Here is a 23,261-nt window from a genome sequence, read left to right as displayed (position 1 = left end):
TTGAAGGGAAGAATGTTGAAGAATTTATGAACATAATTAAAGCCACTATAGATAGGATTTTAGGACAAAGGAAGGGAGCATTCAAATTAAAACATCAGAAGGAGGATATTGGGAGCTTCTAGAGAAACAAATTGCCTATATTTTAAGCAAGAGTTGAAAATATTGAGGATGGATAATTCTGAAGGCAAGTGCCTTCATTTAATTTTCTCTCTTAACCAGCCTCATTATTAATGGTCACTGTTCTCTTTTCCAGATTATATTATTCCAAATTTTTAAATATTTTTAAAAGGTTTTCATTTTTAATTTATTTGTTTTTTTTCCAAAGCTGCTTATTATGAAAAATTTATAGAAATTTCAAATTTACAGAATAGTTGAAAGATTGGCAAAATGAATGTCTATGTATGCCTGCTATCCAGGGATGCAGTAATTGCAGTATTTTTACTTATTTGCTTTACCAATTTTTTTCTGATATTCCTTTGTACAGAAGTTTCCCTTGACAATGGAATAAAATATAGATTCTTTCAAAAAGGCAGGATACAGATCCAGGCCTGGTGGCTGAGGCAGAAGGATCACAGGTTCAAGGCCAGCCTGGGCAACTCAGTGAGACTGTCTTAAAATTAAAAAAATAAAAACTAGAAAGGGCTTGGGGTGTGGCTCGGCGGTAGAGCATTCTTGGTTTCCATTTGCAGTACTGGGGTATAAAAGAAGAAGGAGAGTATAGGCTTAATTACCTTAATTACTGTGTATCCAAGTAGAGAAACTGATGTAATGATAATTTACAATGCTAGCAAATGATTTCTTTTTCTCTTTTTTTGAAAGTCATAGTCCAAAAGGTAAAAACATACATATTTGATATATTTTGTCAAAACAAAATTTTTGGGCTGGGGTCGTGGCTCTGTGGTAGAGCGCTCGCCTAGTGCGTGCGAGGCCCTGGGTTTGATCCTCAGGTTCAGGAAAAATAAATAAATAAATAAATAAATAAAAGGTATTGGGTCAACTACAGCTAAAAAAATAAAATAAAATATTAAAAAAAAAAAAGACCCATAGAGATTATTATTTTCCACTCCCATCAGCATTGTAGAAAAGAGTCCCTTAGTCAGGTGCGGTGGTGCATACCTGTAATCCCAGAGAGTCAGGAGGCTGAGGCAGAAGAATGGTAAGTTCAAGGCTAGCCTCAGCAACTTAAGAAGGCCCTAAGCAACTTAGACCCTTTTTCAAAAACTGGAGGTATAGGGCTGGGGATGTGGCTCAAGCGGTAGCGCACTCGCCTGGCTTGCGTGCGGCCAGGGTTCAATGCTCAGCACCACATACAAACAAAGATGTTGTGTCCGCCAAAAACTAAAAAATAAATATTAAAAAAAAGAGTATTTATTAAAGAAAAAAAAAACTGGAGGTATAGCCCAGTGGTAAAATGTCCCTGGTTTCAGTCATTAGCACATATACACATGTGTACACACATGGAATCCCTGTTATTCCTGTTTTTTTTTTGGGGGGGGGCGGGGTACAGGGGATAAAATCCAGGGGCACTCTACCATTGAGCTACACCTCCTACCTCTTTTTATATTTTGAGATAGGGCTTTCTAAATTGCTGAGGTTGGTCTCCAACTTGTGATCCTCCTATCTCATCCTCTCCAGTGGCTGGGATTCCAGGCATGTGTTGCTGGCTTTTTTGTTTGTTTGTTTTGTGGCCTTGCCAAGACAGTCTGTTTTCAAACATTTGAATCATTTGCCAGGGAAATATTTTTGTCTAATGTGTTAAATGAGATATAGTATCTTAATGTAGGTATCTCTTCTACAAATGAGGCTGAACATCTTTTTTATTTAAGTAGCATTTGCCTTCCTTTTGTATTCTGCCTGTGACTTTTGCCTGTTTTTCTAATGAGTAGTTTGTTCTTCATTCTAATATGAGTTCTCCCCGTGTATTAGAGAGATTAGCTCCTTGTTTCTAAAATAAATTGAGAGTTGTTTTTCTTTCTTTTTGTTTTTATAATTTATAATTAGTTATTTTTTTACTTTGATTATGGTATTTGTATGATATTTGGGTTTGGGTATTGAATTTATTGGTTATTTAAAAAAATTGCTTTTGGATTTTCAGCCAGAGTTCTCCCCTCACACTCAGGTTGTAAAGGGATTTTCCTATGTTAGCTGCTGGTGCTTGTAGGGCCTCTCCCCTCCCCTCTCCCTTTTATCCCCTCTTCTACATTTATATTTCTTTCCCCTGCTTTCTTCTTTCATCTCTCTGAACTTTTTGATTTCTGGAGTTTATTCTGGTACAGTGTATGATATATATCCACTGTTCTTTTTTTTTCAGTGGCTGGACTACCGTCTAGTGTTTTCCCAGTGATTTGAGGTATACCAAATTTCCAAAAAGTGTTGCTTTTGGATTTTCTGTTCTCAAATCTTCTATTTTCAGATCTTCTATTCTCTTACAGTAGTGTTGCGGGAAACAGACTAATCCAGAAGGAGCAAGTAGTACTCAGAGAGGAGGCGAATTCCAAATTTTTAATTTTATGCAGGTGGGCCCAGAGGAAAACAAAAACTCCAAATTCTGAGCCCTGATCCACAGTTTCTCACAATATTTATAGGTTATTTCAAGTCATTTTAGAACCATCCTATCATTGGGGCTTTTCATCTTTTTTTTTTTTAAATCCTAATCTACGCAGCTGAAGGCCCTGAGCAGGGTCTCTAACATAAAGCATGCTCACAAAAACAGATAAGAAGAAATCTGTTACATTTCAAGAGGGAGTAGTCAGATTCCTAGGGCAGTTATTTACAATCCAAAAGGTTAATTAGGCTTACAATCCCATGGTTAATTAGGCTTCCTGGAGAAAGGCTTAGAGAAGGAAGTGGAATTGACCCCTTCTCCAGGCATTGGTTTCTTACCATAACATTTTTTGTAATTTCTTTTCACAACCACGTCTGGGTTTGCCATCACAGTAGTAGTTTGAATTAACTCAGGGGATAGAAACTATAAATACTTTCAACAGGGGAAATCTTTTGTTTCTATTTTTTGAGATGGACATCTTGCTAAATTGCCTAGCTTGGTCTCCAAATTGCAATCCTCCTGCCTGTGCCTCCCAAGTAGCTGGGACTACAGGCTCTACCAGCATACTCAGCTAACAGAGGAAGTTTAAAGAATTACCAACTATGGTAACAGATTAAGTATAAAAGATAAGGAAACTCTCTTTGGCACCCCATGACTGAGGAGTATCACCTAAGGAAGAACAAATTTGGAAGGAGTTCAAACCTCACTGGATAAGCGAGGTTTGGCCATGAACTAGCAGAGATGTTGATTGATTTAGCCTGGCTGGTCTGGCATTGCAGGGCCAGCAAAATGCACCCTCCAAAGTGCCTCTGTGCAGATGGCAGTCAGTAACCAGTGTGAATGCATGGTCAAGGTAGGTCCAGGTTCCTTCTCTCTCTCTCTCTCCCTAAACTGTTTAGGGCCTGTCTAAGTTGCTGACACTGGCTTTGAACTCTCAATCCTGTTGCCTCAGCCTCCCAACATGCTGGGATTATGGGTATGTGCCACCTCTCTGGATAAGGTGATATTTCTTAATGAATTCCTTTGAGATGTTGACCCTTTGGGCCACAGCCTGGATGGGTGGCTGTGGAAAAGTTATCACCAACCTGAGGCTACAAGATTGCGGAGGGACCTTGTTTATTATTGAAAGAACACAGTGTATTTGAATATCTGTTAATAATATTAGCCCCAATCATTGATCTTCTTTAGGGTTTACCTGGCTATTCCTATTTTTCCACATGAGCATTCAAATAAACTTCTCTAGCTCCAGAAAAAGCATACTCAATGGAATTTTATATATTCTTTGGTTTTTAGTTTTCAAAAGTATTTTAGAAGACCAACCAGGAGGTCCAATTGTTTCAGCACAAACTTCATTATACCTGTCCTTGTCACCAGGGCATGATGTAGCCATCCAGATGATACCTTTTGTCACATTGAAATTAACCTGCTAGATGACTCTAAAGTGGAAAGGCAGACAACTAGGAAAAGGACTTTAAGTTGTAGTCATTTCCAGCTGGATGAAGAACCTTGGCGTTTCATTAGCAGATGGGTTCTATTACCTGACTGGTAAGAGAATAATGTTAGGCTTGTCAGAGCCTCACTAGAACTCACAAAAAATTCAAGGGCACTTATGGTCTCGTTCTATAGCCATATGTTGCTACTGTTAATGTCTATTTCTTTTTTTAAATTAAAAAAAATAACTTTCTTTATTTTATGTGGTGCTAAGGGTTGAACCCAGTGCCTCACACGTGCTAGGCAAGTGCTGTACCACTGAGCCACAACCCCAGCCCGTTAATGTCTGTTTCTATTGAATAAAAACACCTTCATGTGGGCTCTGGTATGAACTGGTGTCTGCTCTAGTATAGACTGAGCAGGCCTCATCACTGGTTTATCTTATGCTTGTATGGCTTGATTTTAGTTTTGTATTCCCTGTAAAGGGATACCACCGTTGAACTCAACACAATTTATAGTGAAATAAAATTAAAATATTGTAGAATAAATTATCATGGTTAAATAACTACCACAACAATGAAGCAATAAAGAAGTAAATGAGGATTGGGAGTATGGCTCAGCAGTAGAGTATTCACCTACCATGTGTGAGGCCCTGGGTTTGATCCTCAGCACCACATAAAAATAAATAAATAAAGTAAAGATAGTGTGTCCAACTACATCTAAAAAATAAATATTAAAAAAAAGAAGTAAATGAATGAGAGTTTTATACTTCACATTCCTACCCCTCTGTAGTTAATATTTTCACATGTATCTTTTTGGATGTATTTGTAATCCCATACAAAGGTGTGCATTTATAAAAAATGTTTGAATAATTTTTAACAGTTACTTCTATAGCTCATAGCCATATCTTTTGTTTCTCTTTACAGCCATTATACCTGCCTATGAGTCTTTTATAATGTCCCTTTGTGCCTCTTCTCACAAGGAGTTTTCTCAGCTGCTGCCTGTTCAAGACATGGATATCAAAAACTCACCATCTAGCCTTAACTCTCCTGCCTCCTACAACTGCAGTCAATCTGTCCTACCCCTGGAGCATGGCCCCATATATATCCCTTCCTCCTATGTAGAGAGCCATCACGAATATTCGGCCATGACATTCTATAGCCCTGCTGTGATGAATTACAGTATTTCTAGCACTTCAGATAACAATGAAAGTGGGCTTGGTCAACAGACAGCAAGCCCACATGTGTTATGGCCAACTCCTGGGCACCTGTCTCCTTTAGCAATTCACTGTCAGTCCTCACTTCTGTATGCAGAGCCTCAAAAGAGTCCTTGGTGTGAAGCAAGATCACTGGAACACACCTTACCTGTCAACAGGTAAGTGTAGTCTTCATTCTAAACTGCAGTTCGTGGGCATGATGCACTTTGCTTTGTGGTTTAATGAGAAGAAAGATGTGTGTTATACAAGGTCTTTATTTTGTCACCTAGATAACTTAGAGCACCGAAAACATATGATGCCCTCATTAAAAGGTTGTGCTTGTAGATAGGTATCATGGGGGGAATTCACTATCGTGACCACTGTCTTTATGTGATGAAGATTGACCTTGAATCAGGCTGGGGTTGTGGCTCAGCAGTAGAGCACTTGCCTAGCACGTGTGAGGCCTTGGAATCGATCCTCAGTACCACATAAAAATAAACAAGGTAAAGGTATTGTGTACAACTAAAAAATTTGAAAAAATTAAAAAAAGATTGACCTTGAATCACTTTCCTCCTAATGAAGCTATTTGGGTTTGAAAAATAAATCTTTACTTTCAGGTTAGATCTTTTTGTCAGTCACAACTTAGTGTTCAGGACAAATTGTTTCCAGGATAAAAGTAAATAACATGCTAGCCATGTGAAGGCTGAAAAGGTAATTAGTACAAGCTTTCTAAACCATGAACTAAAACAATACTTTAAGAAGTTTGGTGAGAAAATACATAAATGTAGGCTTCTGTTAAGTTTTTCTGAAATTAAATATTTGAGCTCTTTAAATGCAAGGTAACATGATGAATTATTTCAGTCTAAATTTTTATGTTTTTAATAATTAGTATGGCTATAGAGGGAAAGGATGGTATCAAAAGAAATTTAAAAAAAAGAAGAAATAAACTTCTAAAACAAGCAGAGTGCTACATTAGGGCATGTTGGGTATTGAAATTCATCACTTTTGAGAAATCAGGCAGAGGATATGGCTCTGTGATTGAGCATGTGCGTGGTGCATGTGGGACCATAGGTTCAATCCTTGGCAAGCATATTTAAAAAAGGAACTTTGAGAAAATGTTATTTAATAATTTTAGTTTTCTTCTTTTAATAACAACTTTGTATTGGTGGATAAAAAAGAGAATATAAAAATTGTAGGTAACTTTAAAAATTTGTGTTTTGTGTTGTGTGTGTTTGTGTGTGTGTGTGTGTGCATGTATAGTATCTGAATATCCAATTGTTCTCCACTATTTTTTTTTTTTTTTTGTAACAGGGATTGAACCCAGGGGCACTTAACCACTGAGCCACATCAGTGTTTTTTTTTTTTTTTAATTTTTTTTGTAGTTATAGATGGACAGAATGCCTTTATTTTGTTTATTTTAATGTGGTGCTGAGGATCAAACCCAGTGCCTCATACGTGTGAGGTAAGTGCTCTGCCACTGAGCCACAATCCCAGCACTCTGCCACTGAGCTACATCCCCAACCCCCCTGCCCTTTTTATGTTTTATTTTGAGACAGGGTCCGGCTAAGGTGCTGAGGCTAGCCTCAAACTTGCTATCCTCTTGAGCTACTGGGATTACAGGTGTACACCACCACATTCAGCAAAAATTGTAGATAACTTTTTTTTTTGGGTGGGGGGTACTGGAGATTGAACCCAGGGGCACCCAACCATTGGGGCACATCCCCAGCCCTTTTTTTTGTATTTTATTTAGAGACAGGGTCTGACTGAGTGGCTTAGCACCTTGATTTTGCTGAGGCTGGCTTTGAACTCATGATCCTCCTGCCTCAGCCTCCCGAGTTGCTGGGATTACAGGTGTATGCCACCATGCCCAGCAAAAAATTATAGGTAACTTTTTTGAAGTAATGTTGGGTTGGGGGCATATAGCTCAGTGTTCAAGCCCTCGTCTCACACATATGACACACTGGGTTTGATCCTCAACACTATAAAACATAAATAAATACAGTTTAAAAATATAAAAGTAATGTTTTTCTTTAAAATAGGAAATATTTTTGTTTCTGAGCTTGAATTCTAATAAAAGTTTTGTTAATATTTGGACAAATTAAGTAATAAGTCAGTAATACCCCTACTATTCCCTTTTCAAAACAAACATGCTCAGACAAAATTAGGAACTTGCCAGGTGTGTTTTTAGTGCCCCCTAGTGTTCCCTTGCTGGGTTCTGTTCCTCCTTGGTGCCCCTTGCCCAGCAGCAAGCTTTGAGCCTCTGTTTCCTTCCTGTGCATGGATGGGCATAAACTCACCTAACCACTTTCACACATCAGTCATTCTCCACATAGATCTGATATCAGTAACAGAGGTTCTGCTCCATCAGATTTCCTAGAATACATTTATCATGAGTCCTGGAAGGCAAAGAGATTAAATTAGACAATGTTCATGCCTTTTTTTCTTCCCCCTAAAAACCCTTCCTTTCTCTTCATGCTCTTTTACAATGGATATTTTCTTTGCCTTCCCAGAGAGACACTGAAGAGGAAGGTCAGTGTGAACCATTGCACCAGCCCTGTTACTAGTCCAAGTTCAAAAAGGGATGCTCACTTCTGTGCGGTCTGCAGCGATTATGCGTCTGGATATCACTATGGAGTCTGGTCGTGTGAAGGATGTAAGGCCTTTTTTAAAAGAAGCATTCAAGGTACAAGAGTATTGTTAAACTGCTCTTTTAGTTTTCCACTTTTGCTTTTAAACAGTTTTACAGAGATGACCTGGTAGAAATTTCAGCAATGACCTGTTTGATATATTCTGTTCACTGAAGATTGGAGGATCATGTATGTTTGAGAGTGGGTTGGGAGGAGCCGGTATGTGGGTTGTTTCAAGTGCACAGAACTTTATCTTTGATTGTCTTGTTCTATGCCACAACCCTAAGGTCATACAGCCAACTTGAATGGGTTTTTCTCCTCCCTTTACCCCCAGGATCATGGGGAGATGTCCAGTTACAGTTTCAAAAAGATAATGCTTGGAAAAGGTGTGTACTTGTTAGGAGGTGCAGAGATTTAATACAGGGCACGCTTAACAGGCCTGACAGTGGGATAGCTCCTGAGGGAAGGAGAATAAATAGATTTTATGGAAATGGTCAGAAATCAGGAATTTAGCTGCAGTGGACTTTGAGAATTGATGAAATGCTGTCTTCTTACTTTGAATTTCCTGCATGGCTCCCTGTTTTCTGCTCTGGTATTAGATCAGTTCTCTAAATTCTCCAATTTCCTTCTGGGGTAGGGTACATGTATTTGGTTTGCTAATTTTCAAAAATCACCTTTTCATCAATTTCAAGTTGTGCATGCCTGGCTTCAGGACCAGTCAGCCCAGTTCTGTACACATCCTTGCCATCACTCCCTCCCATGCCAGCCCTGATTGTGCTGAAGTCTCTCTTTTGTTGTCTGTGTTCCTTTCTTTCTCTTTGCCTCATAATCTCTTCTTCAGATGCCCCTACTGAGCAATGTTCTTACATAGAGTTCCTTCCCCCACCTACCTACCTACCTTTCTTTCTTTTTAAATTTTGAGACAGGGTCTCTCTAAGTTGCTGAGGCTGGCCTCAAACTTGTGGTCCCCTGCCTCAGCCTCCCAAGTTGCTGAGATTCAAGAATGTACCATGAGGTCTTCTTCCCTTTTCTATCAAAGCCTCAGTGCCTTTTTTTTTTTTTTTTTTTGGTACCAGAGATTGAACTCAGGGGCACTCAATCACTGAGCCGCATCCCCAGCCCTATTTTGTATTTTTATTTAGAAACAGGGTCTCACTGAGTTGCCAAATATCTACCCGTTGCTGAGGCTGGCTTTGAACTCATGATCCTCCTGAGCTGTTGGGATGACAGGCATGCACCACTGAGCCTGGCTTAGTGCCTTGTTCTTTTTTTAAAAAATATTTATTTTTCAGTTGTAGATGGACACAATATCTATATTTTATTTATTTATTATGTGGTGCTGAGGATCGAACCCAGGGCCTTGCACATGCTAGGCAAGTACTCTGCCGCTGAGCCACAACCCCAGCCCCAAAATCCTTGTTCTTGACCAATTAAGAACAGCAGCCTTAAGGGGTTCATAGTGTGCAAATGGGAAATAGCAATTAACTTACCCACTGATAAGTGCAGATTAAGAGGAAGTTTTACCTGAAGCAGAGAAGCACCAATAGCACCCAGATGGTGGTGAGGAGAAGAATGTTGGTGGATAAAGTCATCTTTCTATGTAGCCTCTGAAATTTACCCTGTTTGATAACCACCCATTCGTCCTGGATCTTCCAGGTAATAGCTCTTTGGCTTCATCTGAAGCTTCCTCTGTGAAACAGAGATACTCAGAGTTGTTCTAAAGATGAAATGAAGTTGATTATGGGAAATATATCCAATGCTTAAATATTTTTTTATTTACGATTATCATAGCAGTGAATTATTAGGCCAGGTCCAGTTTTTTGCTATATGTGATGTGGACAGTTCATATTTTCTGAAATTCAGAACTGAATTCTTGATATACATTTTTTAAATTTTTGTGGTACTGGGGTTTGAACACAGGGACACTCCACCAATGAGGTATACCCCTCCCCGCCTTTGAATTTGAGACAGATCTAAGTTTCTGAGACTGGCCTTGAACTTGAGATTCTTCTGTCTCAGCCTCCCAAGTCAGTGGTATTAAAGGTGTGTGCCATCACACCAGCTTGATATGATTCTTGAATTCTGTATCTTTCTGAGATTCTGGAATTTTACCCCTTGAGGATTTAAAAAAATAATATATATATATAATTTTTTTAGTTGTAGTTGGACACAATACTTTTATTTATTGATTATTATGTGGTGCTGAGGATCCAACCCAGGGCCTCCCATGTGCTAGGTGAGCACTTTACTGCTGAGCCACAATCCCAGCCCAAGGATTTTTTTTTTCTTTTTTGGTACCAGGGATTAAACTCAGGGGTTGTCAACCACTAAGCCAAATCCCCAACGGGGCTCTTTTTATTTGAGACAGGTTCTTGCTAAGTCGCTCAGAACCTCACTAGGTTTCTGAGACTGGCTTTAAACTTTCAATCCTCCTGCCTCAGCTTCCTGAGCCACTGGAATTATAAGGCATGCACCACCGTGCCAGCTCCTTGAAGAAATTTTGGTCCATTACAATTAAGTATGTCTTTAAAAAAAAAGAGAGAGAGAGACTCCTCTTTTTTTGCTGTTGGGAAAACATCTGTCTGCCTGAAATATCTTTGAACCTTGAGACTATAGTTGATAACAGTTGAAAGTAAGTTTTCCCAATGTCATTCCTTCCTCCTGCATCATCCAGGAATGTAAAATTCTAAATATGCAAAAAGGAAAGAGTTTATGCTGTGACAACTACTTTTAAGGCCTAAATGATCCTTTCTTTGGACCTTTTATATTTTCATAAATACTTTGCAGTAATTGAAAATGTCCACTCAAATGTCTCAAATAGGCCAGGATGGTACACTGTTAACTTGAGAAACTGGTTACATTTAACACTGTTTTGTTTTTCTAATTTTAAACTTGTCTTGCTAACTCGATTCATAAGCTCCAGGACCACATCTTATACATTTCGGTCCCTTTCCCTGGACGAGTGCACTGCAAGCCGTTTGTGCTGGGCAGTCCATTAGTGCTGACCTTGTTGGCTTCTTCGCACACTGAGTTGCCATTAGAGATGCTGCCGTTTCTCTCCTGGGCTGTGGAGCACAGAGCAAGGGAACCCGGGGAGAAGCTCCTCATCATTCCTGGTCCAGATGAAGGCATGGCTTAATTTTTAAAAGCTTGTTCTTTATTTTACTTCTCTTTCCTATTAAAATCCACTTAATGAATATTTACTGAGCCCTGTACTAAGCTCTAGAGAGTACAGTGTTGAGCAAGACAACAGTTTGTGCTTTTTTTTTTTGGTACCAGGGATTGAACTCAGGGGCACTCGACCACTGAGCCATCATGTCTGCAGCTCTATTTTGTATTTTGTTTAGAGACAAGGTCTCACTGAGTTGCTTAGCGCCTCACTTTTGCTGAGGCCTGCTTTAGACTCAAGATTCCCCACCTCAGCCTCCTGAGCCCCAGTTGTGCACCACCACGCCCGGCTAGTTTGTGCATTTTGTTTACTTGCTGGTACTCAACAATTCTGTGAATGATGATTTTTAAAACATCAGTCCTGCAACTGCAGGGAACGTATAACAACTTGAATGATAGCGGAAGACCTTGAATTTCAGACAGTGAATACCTTAACATGTATTTCTGACACAATACAACTGTCAAAATCAGGAAATTAACATCAGGATGCATTACTGCCATCGAATCCTCAGTTTTCCCAACAGAGCCCTCTGTAGCACAAGAATCCAGTTTCAGAACCAGACTTTGCATTTAGTTGTTATGTTTTTATTCTCCATTTGTCTAGAGTAGTTCCTGAGTCCTTCTTTGATTTTCATGATTATAAGCACTTCCAAAGATTTAGGCCATTTTGCAGAATGTCCCTCCCTTTGGATTTGCCTGATGTTTCCTCATCATTAGTTTCAGGTTAACATTATTGGCAGGAATAAAAATTTCAGAGATGATTCTGTGGCGATGACGCTGTGTTCTTTCCATTAGCTCCTTTTATGTGGCGCATGATTTTAATTTTTCCCATTCCTAGTGATGTTCATTTTGGTTACTTGATTTAAATGATGTCTGCCAGGCTTGTATTCAGTAAAAGTTCTGTTTTTTCTTTCTCTTTGTAATTCATAAGTCTTTTTGTTAGGAAATCCTTTGAGACTATGCAAATATTCCCGTTCTTCATTAAACCTTTAGTTAGTTAATTTATATTATTATAATTTATGATATCCTATTTTTTGCAATGGATTATTATCTTTAGTATCATTATTTATTATTTTGATATCTGTATTATTTTGGATTTGACCAGCAGGAAACCTTAAAGTGACAGAAGTGTCTTTTTTGACATGTTCCTATAATTCTTTGGGCACTTATTCATAAATGAATAAGAGAAACTGGTTACATTTAACTAGTTTCAGGCTTATCCATACTTTGCCTGTCCCAGTCCTGGGATAAGTTGTTTCTCCATGGAGCCCCATTTTCTCCTAGTCGAGAACGGTATTTGTAGTCTGGCATGGTGGCTACAGGCCTGTAATCCCAGTGACTTCGGAGGCTGAGGCAGGAGGATCTCAAGTTCTAGACTAGCTTCAGCAACTTAGCCAGACCCTGTCTCAAAATAAAAAATAAAAAGGCCTGTGAGGTAGCTCAGTAGTAAAGCTCCCCTGGGTTCAATTCCCAGTATACCCTCACCAAAAAAAGAAAAAAAAAGGGAGAAAGAAAAAAATCTGAGTACTAGTTTTCTCCTTGCTCTGGGAGTGTCCCTGCTTCCAAGTCTTCTTAGGGGACAGCATTAAGTAATATATATTGTGTGTGTGTGCATACATATACATGCTGTAGAAGTGTAACAGAAGATTTGTTCTAGTTTCTTCCTGTTTGCGTATTTGCATCTTCTTTCTCTAACATGAAGAACATGTTTCTTATTATTTTTACTGTTTGCTTCTTTAATCAATACCTCTATATGAAAATTTTTTTATTGTTACTGCCCCTGTTCATCCTCCAGGCAGACACCCTCTTCACTCCAATGGGGCTTCACTATGCCACCATGGGGATGGTCCCACATAGAAACCTTTGTCACCCTGCTCAGGGTCCACCCTCCCCACTATCCACCACACCTAGTTCACTGGAGAATAACTAATAGCAACAAAACACTTCATTGTCACAAATTATGATCTATATTCATTAAAAAACATTCAAATTATGTGGAAAAATAAGTGTAGAAGAAAGTTAAATCACCCCCAGTTCTACCACCCAGAAGTAATTACTCACATAAGTGATGAGCCTTCTAGCTCTCTGTCCTTATATGCAGAAGGAAAGATATTTTAATAAAATATGTAGAGGGAAAGATCAAAATACTTTAATAAAAATGAGACTGTATTATTAGAGATGCTATCTTTTGAAATAAAAGATAGTTAATTATGTCATTTAAGTGTAACTGAAGAAAAAGGGCCTAACCAAAGATCAAAAGAACTTTTCTTTGCTAAATGAGATACTCATATTGGTAAAAAAAAAAAATGTGGAGTATGTTAAAAGGTTGGAGTTTTTATTTGCCACTATGCAAAAAAAAAAAAAAAAAAAGAGAGAAAAAAAAGTAGAATTCTGCATGCATTATATTCAGTTTAAAGAATAGGAAAGCAAAAGCCCTGTGTAACCAGTGCTCAGGTAATGAGATAGGATATTGCAGTGCCCCCAGGTAATGAGATAGGATATTGCAGTGACCCCTGGGTGGCCCTTCCAGTCATAGCTCCTTCCCTCCCTCCAGGGGTAAGACAGTCATAACTTCTGCCTTCCTTGCTAAGATTTTACCACGTGTGCACATATCCCTAAGCACTATAGTTTCATTTTCTCTGTTTTTGAACTTTGCATAAATTGAATCCTCTTCCTCTGTGTCCTGTGACTTATTTCTTTTCTGACTTATTCATTTATCATTGAGATTCATCCATTGCCTACTCTGGAAATCTGATCCATTTAGGCTTAAGGTAAGAAGTTCAGGCTATGTTGTTTATTAGAAAGATACAATGAAGAAATAAAGGCACCTCTAGGGGTGGTGGTACACTCCTGTAATCCCAGAAGCTCAAGAGGCTGAAACAGGAGGATCAAAAGTTCAATTTAGCAACTTAGTGTGGCCCTAAGCAACTTAGTAAGACCCTGCCTCTGCAAATAAAAAACAAAAAAAGGGCTGAGGATGTAGCTTAGTAGTAAAGTACCTCTGAGTTCCATCCCCAGTAGCAAAAATAAATTTAAAAATTTTAAAAAGAGCTGGATGTGGCCGCACACCTGTAATTCCAGTGGCTCGGGAGGCTGAGGCAGGAGAATCTCGAGTTCAAAGCCAGTCTTAGCAATTTAGTGAGGCCCCAAGAAACTCAGCAAGACCCTCTTTCTAAATAAAATGTAAAAAAAGGGCTGGGTATATAGCTCAGTGGTTGAGTGCCACTGAGTTTAATCAATCCCTCTTACCAAAAGAAAAAGAAAGGTACCTGAATGCTCTATTTATTTTTTATCTGTTTTATGATAGTCTCCATTTTCTAAACCTTTCTCAGACCCATGTGTCCCTTATCATCCTTTCTACGAATGTCCAGTCCAGACAGCCTCTCTCATTTACACAGCTATAGCAGGTTCTCACTTGGTCTCCTGTCCTCCATTGGTTCTGCTGACTCTAATCCATTCTCCATACTGCATCTGAAATAACTTTTTTTTTTTCGTATTTATAGATGGACAGAATGCCTTTATTTTATTTGTTTATTTTTACATGGGGCTAAGGATCAAACCCAGTGCCTCACACATGCTAGGCAAATGCTCTACCACTGAGCTTCAGCCCCAGCCCATGAAATAACTGATTTTTGAAATATTTTATCTCTGCATGAAATAAAAGTGTAATTGTCTTAGAGGTTGTTATCTAACAAACAACTTAAATCTTAATGTCCTATTACACTGAGCATTAGTTTTTGTATGGGTGGATCTATGGGTTGATTAAGATGGTTCTACTCCATAAGGCTGACCCTGGCCTTTGGGTTGAGTTCAGGTCTTTTCCACACATCCCCACATTCTCCTTGGACCAGTGGCTACCTTTTAGGCACTCAAGAGGTCAAGCCAACTGTTAGAACAGCACATTTATTAACATACCATTGCTAAAGTAAGTCCCAGAGTCAAACCCAACATCAGTGGTTCAGAAATGTACTCTGTGCACTCTAGCCTATCACAGGGTCACAAGGTGGAAGGAGGGAGGGAGTGAAACAATGAGAACAATAACCCACCACAGCTAAAGAAGTACTTTCTGTTCTTATGTAGATTGCTAATTTCTGTTTTAAAGTTTTGTTATTGGTTCATTATAGTTGTACATATTAGTGAGATTCATTGTCACATATTCATACATTCATACAACATAATCTGGTCAGTTTCATCTCCCAGAATAATTACTAATTTCTTTATTTGTTCCTTTTGATTTACTTTTCTTATTTGGTTATGAATTCACATAAAAATATTATATTAAATCCCAAAGAGGGATATATGTAAAAGCATACAAGCAGTTGAATTTGGTAAATTGATACACAACTCTTGAGGAATTCTTTGATTTGGAGCAAATCAATTTCATGTGACTTTCCCTTTCCATGTCCAAAGGAGAATATTTCTAAATGTATTTCTTTATTTATTTTGGTACTAGAGATTGAACCCAGGGCACTTAACCACTGAGCGACATCCCCAGCCCTTTTTTATATTTTATTTAGAGATAGGTCTCACTGATTTATTTAAGGCCTTGCTAAGTTGCTGAGGCTGGCTTTGAACTTGTGTTCTTCTTGCCTCAGCCTCCCAACCTGCTGGGATTACAAGCTTGCACCACCGTGCCCAGCCTAAGCATATCTATTTTTTTAAATTCTAGTAATATGAGGGAATAACCTATTAGCCAAAAAGCAAGGTCCTGAGCTATTCTTAGTTCTCCTTTACTTGTTGTCAGGGTGTCACTTTGGCATTTGTATCTGTATCTGTCCCCTATCTCTCACGTGGATAATATGCTTTTCCCCACATTTTTTTTCTTGGTGCATTAGAGTTGCACATAATGATGGGATTTGTTGTTACACACTCGTCTGTGTACACAATATAGTAATATAATTTGGCCAGTATCACTCCAGCACTTATCCCCACCCTTCCTCTTTTCTACCCCTCCATCTCTTTCCTCTACTGATCTGCCTTTGATTTCCATGAGGTCCGCCCCCACCTTTCTTTTCCTTTTTCCTCTCTAGCTTCCACATATGAGAGAAAACATAGTCCCTTGACTTTCACTTAACATGATGGTCTAGTTTCATCTATTTTCCTGCAAATGACATAATTTCATTTTTATTTATGACTTAACAAAACTTAATTGTATATATATATACCACATTTTCTTTATCCAATCATCTGTTGATGGACACCTGGACTGGTTCCATCATAGCTATTGTGAATTATGCTGCTATAAACATGGTATGTGTGTATCATTATAGGGTGATGGCTTTAATTCTTTCAGATAAATACTGAGGCATGGTATAGCTGAATCATGGGGTGGTCCCGTGTCTGGTCTTTTGAGGAACCCCCATACTGATTTCCTTAGTGGTTGAACTAATTTACAATTTCATCAACAGTCAACTGGGTAATATTATCAGTGTTGTTGCCCTGGAAGAATTTTAACCAAAATATTTTAACAAGAACCTTCATTTTTTTTTTCCTCTACTGTAGGACATAATGATTATATTTGCCCAGCTACAAATCAGTGTACCATAGATAAGAACCGGCGTAAAAGCTGCCAGGCCTGCCGGCTTCGGAAGTGCTATGAAGTAGGAATGGTGAAATGCGGTGAGTGTTCACTTGCCTTTTGTTGTATGGAGCCATGCCGAAAACTGTGTCTTTCGAGGAACTAGAGGGCACATAACCTGGATAAGAGATTTAGGACATAGTGATTATCTTCAAGTGTTTGTCACACCGTATTGACCAGTTCCCTATAGCTGCAGATGTCAGAGCTGGGATGAGTGTGATCAAACTGCCAGAGGCAGATTTTGGCCCCAAATGCGCAAGAACTTGCAAAGTTCATGTCTAGCAACAGAATAGGCCACTGTATGGGCTAGGGAACTTCTAGGCACTGAAATGTTTAATAGGCTGGATGGCCACCTTCCTGAGACCCTGAAAAGTCCCATTCCAAGAACGACATCCTGGTTTAAATGTCCACAGTGGAAACTTATGACAAGAAAGTAGAATATCTTGTGGGTTATTTGGGTAGCTATGGAGAAGTGTCTTGCTTTCTTCTACTAGCTTTCTAGAAGTGGAAAAAATACATACAGGAGTCAGAAACAGATTTTGTTCTATGACAGTATGTATGTGTGTTTATATATGTATGCATAGCATGTAGTACACTATATAGTATATAGTGTATATAATGTATAGTATATATACATGATATGTGTGCATACATGCTATACATACACATGTTAAAAAAAAGAAGAGCACTTTAGTATAACAAGTCACAAAGATGCCTACTCCTGCTCTCTCCACCTGGATAGCTTTTAATTTACTTGTCTGTATACACTTTTTTTTTGTGTGTGTGATGGTGGTGAGGATTGAATCTAGGGCTTTGAGCTTGCTAGGCAAGCATTTTTCCACTGAACTACATCCCTAGCCTGTTTATTTTTATCTTTATTTTTATTTTGAAACACTGAGCTCACTAAGTTGCCTAGGCTGGCTTTGAACTTGCAGCCTCCTTCCTCAGTCCCCTCAGTAGCTGGGATTATAGGCGTGCACCATCATACCCAGTCATGCTTATTGTTTATATATATTTCATATCAGCTCTGCCTGTGCTTTTCTTATTCTTTTGCTAGCCTATATTTTGCCTGGAATTTGTTGTAATTTCTTTCTTGGTAACTAATTATTTGAAAAAATTAAAATGAGCATCTTTCTCTTTTTCTCCCTGATCATCTTTTAGTAGCTCTGCTTTTTAAACATTCTCTGGTTCTTTTTCTCTGTATGTACAATAGATTAGAACCCTCACCTAATTCACAAGTACAGCAGAACTATCTTAATTTGATTACATTTCTTGGGCTTTTGTTTCTGTGAAAGTTTACTTGAAAGCTTTGAACAAAACTGTAAAGGACTAATAGCTAAGAAGAGGGAGAAATCACAAACTTAGGAATGTCTAAGTTGTTGCTCTAGTCCCCCCCGCCCCCCCCCCGCCCTTGGGTACCAGGGATTGAACTCAGGGGCACTCAACCACTGAGCCACGTCCTCAGCCCCATTTTTTATTTTATTTAGAGACAGGTTATCACTGAGTTGCTTAGCACCTTGCCGTTACTTTGAACTTGTGATCCTCCTGCCTTAGCCTCCCAGGCCTCTGGGATGATAGGCGTGTGCCACTGCGCCCAGCCATGTTGCTCCGTTTTAAAAATGCTGCCACTGGGTGCTGGGGTTGTCGCTCAGTGGTAGAGCACTTGCCTAGCATGTGTGAGGCACTGGGTTCGATTCTCAGCACTGCATGTAAATAAATAAAATAAAGGTCCATTGACAATTAAAAAATATTTTTTAAAAATACTGCAACTGGAAATCCAGAGATGACATATGGGTATAGTCCATGCAGAAAGGTGATTTTTACAGGTGTCAGAGATGTTTAAAGAGAAAGCCTTTAGCCTTTTGACAAAAAAATTACAAAGAAAAGGTCTTTATTTTTAAGTTAAACAATATTTTAAGGTGAGTGTAGTGTGTGCGTTTTTAAAAAACAATGATTTCCAGTTTAATCTTAGGTCAAGGGCACATTGTGTACTAGGATCTGTTGGACAGCTCTAGTCCTCCGGGTTCAAGGCAGCACCCACAGTAGGAAGAGCATGAGGGTTGGACTCCTATGGACTGAGTGTCATTCGTTTCTTTCTTTCTTTTTTAAAGAGAGAGAGAGAGAGAGAGAGAGAGAGAGAGAATTTTAATATTTATTTTTTAGTTTTTGGCGGACACAACATCTTTGTTTGTATGTGGTGCTGAGGATCGAACCTGGGCCACACGCATGCCAGGCAAGCGTGCTACCACTTGAGCCACATCCCCAGCCCCTCATTTTGTTTCTTTACTTTTGGCCTCTCTCCAGATGCCCTTCTTGTCTGTCCTTCCCCCAAACCCTCTACTCACACTTTACCTTCTATTCAGTCTTGGAGGATTGGTAGTCTCCCTGCATTCTGGATCCTCCTGCACCATCTACATTCCCTTTTAAGTCATAAATCATGTCTCTGTGACTAATTTTTTCTTCTTTACCTCTGATCTTTTCTTTCCTACTGATGTGTTGATATAGTTATTTAACATAGGAGGACAGCTGCCTAGACTGACATCAGAGATAAGACCTCTTTACAAGGATATGTTTCCATATAACTATCCAGGAAAACAATCTCAATAGCCACATGTTTAGTCTGTATCCCTGTGTTGGGACAACAGCTCAGCGTCTTTCGAGTGTCATCTCTTTACTCACCTGATGTACATACTTTCAAAATATGGATTTGGTAGGTAGTTGGTATAAAATAAGAGTTAAACAATAAGACAATAGTTCAAGCACAGCTCTGGATTCATATGATTGGTTAGGTTTAGATCCTGCTCCTGCTAGTTTCTAGCTGTCCTAACTTGGTCAATTTTTTTTGAGCTGCCTTGTGTCTGGCTCCTCCTCTCTGTATTGAAGATATTAATAGCACCTGTCCTTCTAGGGTGACTGTCAGCACAAGATAGATCATCTGTGTACAATACACAGTACCTGGTATGTAGAAGCTTCTGGTTGATGTTAGCTGCCATTATATCATTTATTACAGTTACCATCCATCCTCTTTGGGCTGGGACTATTTACGACACCCTATTTGTTAGTTTGTCATTAAGCTCACTCAGAGGCAGCTGCCCAGGTTGTAGTGTCAAAGTCATAGCATTAGAAATGTCCTCATAGAAAATATGAATTCCTTCACAGGGCTTTGTTTTATGGAACCTGAAATTTCCAGAACTCACTACAGGGCCTGGAACATAAGACTTGAAAGTCTTTCACATGGGGAAAGCACATCTCTTTTGTACACTCCTTATCCTCACACAGGGTACAAAAGAGAAATGTGTGATTAGAGAAGTGCTTTGTAAGCCACACATTTTATTCCATGTTATTCTGGAGTATAATTGAACTTAAATATTTATAACACTCTAATTGCTAATAAAATGAAATATGTCTTAAGCCAGGCATGGTGGCTCATAGCTGTGATTCCAGTGACTTGGGGGCTAAGACGGGAGGATCACAAGTTCAAAGCCAGACTCAGCAATTTAGCAAGACCCTAAATAACTCAGTGAGACCCTGCTCAAAATAAAATTTTAGAAAGGTCGGGGATGTGGCCCATGGTTAAGCGTCCCTGGATTCACTGCCCAGTACCAAAAAAAAAAAAAAAAGAAAGAAAGAAAAGAAAGAAAAAAAAAAAAGAAATGTATTTTAAACTTTTAATTCTTTTGGTAACAAATTTGATTCAACTGTTCCTGAGTGGATAGAGCCCTTCCTTTTACTATAATTAGCTAAGACTAAATTTCCTTGGGAGACAATAGTTTATATTTTCTCATGCCTTCTAGTTAATTAATTAATTTATTTTTGGTACCAGGGATTGAACCCAGGGGGCGGTTGACTACTGAGCCACACCCCCAGCCCATTTTATTTTTTTATTTTGACACAGGGTCTCACTAAGTTGCTGAGGCTAGCTTTGAACTTGTGATCCTCCTGCTTCAGCCTCCTGAGTTGCTGGGATTCCAGGCATGCACCACTGTACCTGGCTCTAGCTAATTTATTTCATTGCTAATTTTATCTTTATTTTAACATCATCAAAAATGATCTGACATCAATTTTAATTAAGATTTTCTTTATGACCTGACATGTGAAATTTTTTATAAATATTTATGGTCTGTGTAGATTAAGCTTGTCAGTTGTGCAGTTGAAATGTTCAGCATTCTCACTTTTCTCTCAACTGTTTGCTCCATCAGATGCTGAGGGAGATTACATTACTATATCCTATAATAATAGTATATTTGTCAATTTCTTTCTTTTATAATCACTTTTTTAAAATATATTTTTTTAGTTGTAGTTGTAGATGGATACAATACCTTTATTTTATTTATTTATTTATTTTTTATGTGGTGCTGAGGATCAAACCCAGCACCTCACATGTGCTAAGTGAGTACTCTACTGCTGAACCACAACCCCAGTCCATCCATTGTATTTTTTAAATATTTTTTTTATTTGTAGGTGGACATATACCTTTATTTTATTCATTTATTTATTTTTTATATGGTGCTGGGGATTGAACCCAGTGCCTCATGCAGGCTAGCAAAGCGCTCTACCACTGATCCACAACCCTGGCCCCTCTTCCATTGTATTCTGATCCAAAAACCCACATTAATAAAACATTTTGGAACTAACACAGGAATAGAAAAGTAGATCTCTAAAACTGAATAGAGAATCTGAGAAAAGATAATTTTATATGTAATTATTTATTAATGAAAAGACGTTTCACATCAGTGGTGAAGTCTTATTCAATAATTACTATTGGGAAAATTGTATATCCATTTGAAAAATATAACATGAAAATAAATATCATATCATATAATATCATGATATAATATAAGTATGCATAAAATTCCAAATAAATTTGAATCACACAAGTGTTCAAGAAGATAAAGGAAAATATATAAAATATTGATATAAAGTAAAAAGATTTGATTCTGCATTAAAGCTTCTTATGACAAAGGACACCATGAGCAAAATTAAAAAACATATATCAAGTAAGATAGCCAGATATGGTGATGCATGCCTGTAATTCTAGCAACTGTGGAAGCTGAGGCAGGAGGATTGCAAGTTTGAGGCCAACTTTGGCAACTCAGCAACACACTGCCTCAAAATAAAAATTAAAAAGGGGGGGCTGGGATTGTTGCTCAGTGGTAGAGCACTTGCCTAGCATGTGCAAGGCCCTGGATTCGAGCCTCAGCACCACATAAAAATAAATAAACAAAATAAAGATGTTGTGTCAAACTACAACTAAAAAATAAATATTAAAATAAAAATTAAAAAGGGGTAGAGGTGTAGCTCAGTGGTAGAGCACTCGTAGGTTCAATTCCCAGTACACAAAGAAAAACAGCAATTAAAAAAAAGCAAATAAGGGCTGGGGTGGTGGCTCAGTGGTAGAGTGCTCGCCTAGCATGCATGAGGCACTGGGTTCGATCCTCGGCACCACATAAAAGCAAACTAATGTATCCACCTAAAAAAAACAACAAAACAAACAAACAAAAAAACTAAAGATACATAAATAAATACATTTTTTTTTAAAAAGCAAATAAGATGAATGTTGCATCTAACAAAGTTATCTATCAATACTATACAAAGAGCCTTTGTAGGTTTTAGGGAAGAAAGGGGCAAAATACACAAATAGGCAATTAATAAGTAAAGAAATACAAAGGACAAACATATTAGTTAACCTTACTAGTAATTTTAAAGATACAAAGTAAGGCAAGACTGTTTAGCCCAGCCTTATAATAGCAAATATTAAAAATGTTAGTCCTTATAAAAGCAAATATTAAAAATGGTTTTTAGGGGCTGGGTTTGTGGCTCAGTGTTAGAGTACTTGCCTAGCATGTGCAAGGCCCTGAGTGCGATCCTCAGTACCACATATAAATAATTAAAATAAAGGTATTGTTTCAACTACAACTAAAAAATATTTATTAAAAAAATGATTTTTAATGCTCAATGGTATTATGTGAGAATAGGTGGTCCTTAAACTACTAGATTATAATTTGTGAAACACTTTTGGGGAGTAATCTGTGAATGTGTATCAAAATTTTAAATGTATGTATGCCTTGGTTCAACAATTTAATTTCTTTGAATTTATTATAAGGAAGTAATTTGATACATATACAAAATGTATGTTTATTATAATATTTAAACTAATAGAAAAATTGTATCAAATTAGATTAACTTTAGCATGGAACTCTAAATAAATGATGCTATACTAATAGAACAGAACTCTATGTGCATTTTTAATTGTCATATGACATTTTTATTTATTTATTCATTTATTTTTTGTGGTACTGGGAATGGAACCCAGGGCCTTGTGCATGCGAGGAAAGCATTCTACCAACTGAGCTATATCCACAGCCCTTCATATGACATTTTTAATGAAAAGAGAAAAAGAAGGTTATGAAATAGTATCTATGCCATGATTCTAATTTTATTTATAAAATATGAAAATGTATAAAAGCATAAAAGGCTGAAAGTATTTATGTCCAAAGTCATTCTCCTCTCTATTTTCCAGATTTTTTTTCAATTAATTTATTTGAAGTATACTTGTTTGTGTAAGTTTGTAACAAGAACACGTGTTACACATATGTGTATATGTGCATACAGATATGCATACATACATGTGTACGTATATATCCATATATTTAAAATATATCATAAAGTGTATTATCAATGTTGAAGTCCTAACTTTTCCCTATTTTCTACCTGAGG

The 23,261-nt window shown here is 38.0% G+C and overlaps 1 protein-coding gene across 3 annotated transcripts in view; it reads left to right on the top strand.

The window, feature by feature from the left end:
* The window catches only part of Esr2 (estrogen receptor 2), a 63,621-nt gene that overhangs the window by 9,410 nt on the left and 30,950 nt on the right, over nucleotides 1-23,261 (top strand). For 2 of the 3 annotated variants that reach the window (XM_048798478.1, XM_015490052.2), the window contains exons 3-5: nucleotides 4,903-5,350; nucleotides 7,682-7,854; nucleotides 16,469-16,585. In XM_048798478.1, the coding sequence (XP_048654435.1) occupies nucleotides 4,932-5,350; nucleotides 7,682-7,854; nucleotides 16,469-16,585 (709 nt within the window). In that variant the 5' untranslated portion in view covers nucleotides 4,903-4,931. Of the gene's footprint in view, nucleotides 1-4,360; nucleotides 5,351-7,681; nucleotides 7,855-16,468; nucleotides 16,586-23,261 lie in introns of those variants that run through there. The other variant, XM_048798479.1, reaches the window with a different exon arrangement.

Source organism: Marmota marmota, unplaced genomic scaffold (assembly GCF_001458135.2).
Source record: "Marmota marmota marmota unplaced genomic scaffold, marMar, whole genome shotgun sequence".
Lineage (NCBI taxonomy): Eukaryota > Metazoa > Chordata > Mammalia > Rodentia > Sciuridae > Marmota > Marmota marmota.
This window is presented reverse-complemented; position numbering and strand designations above follow the sequence as displayed.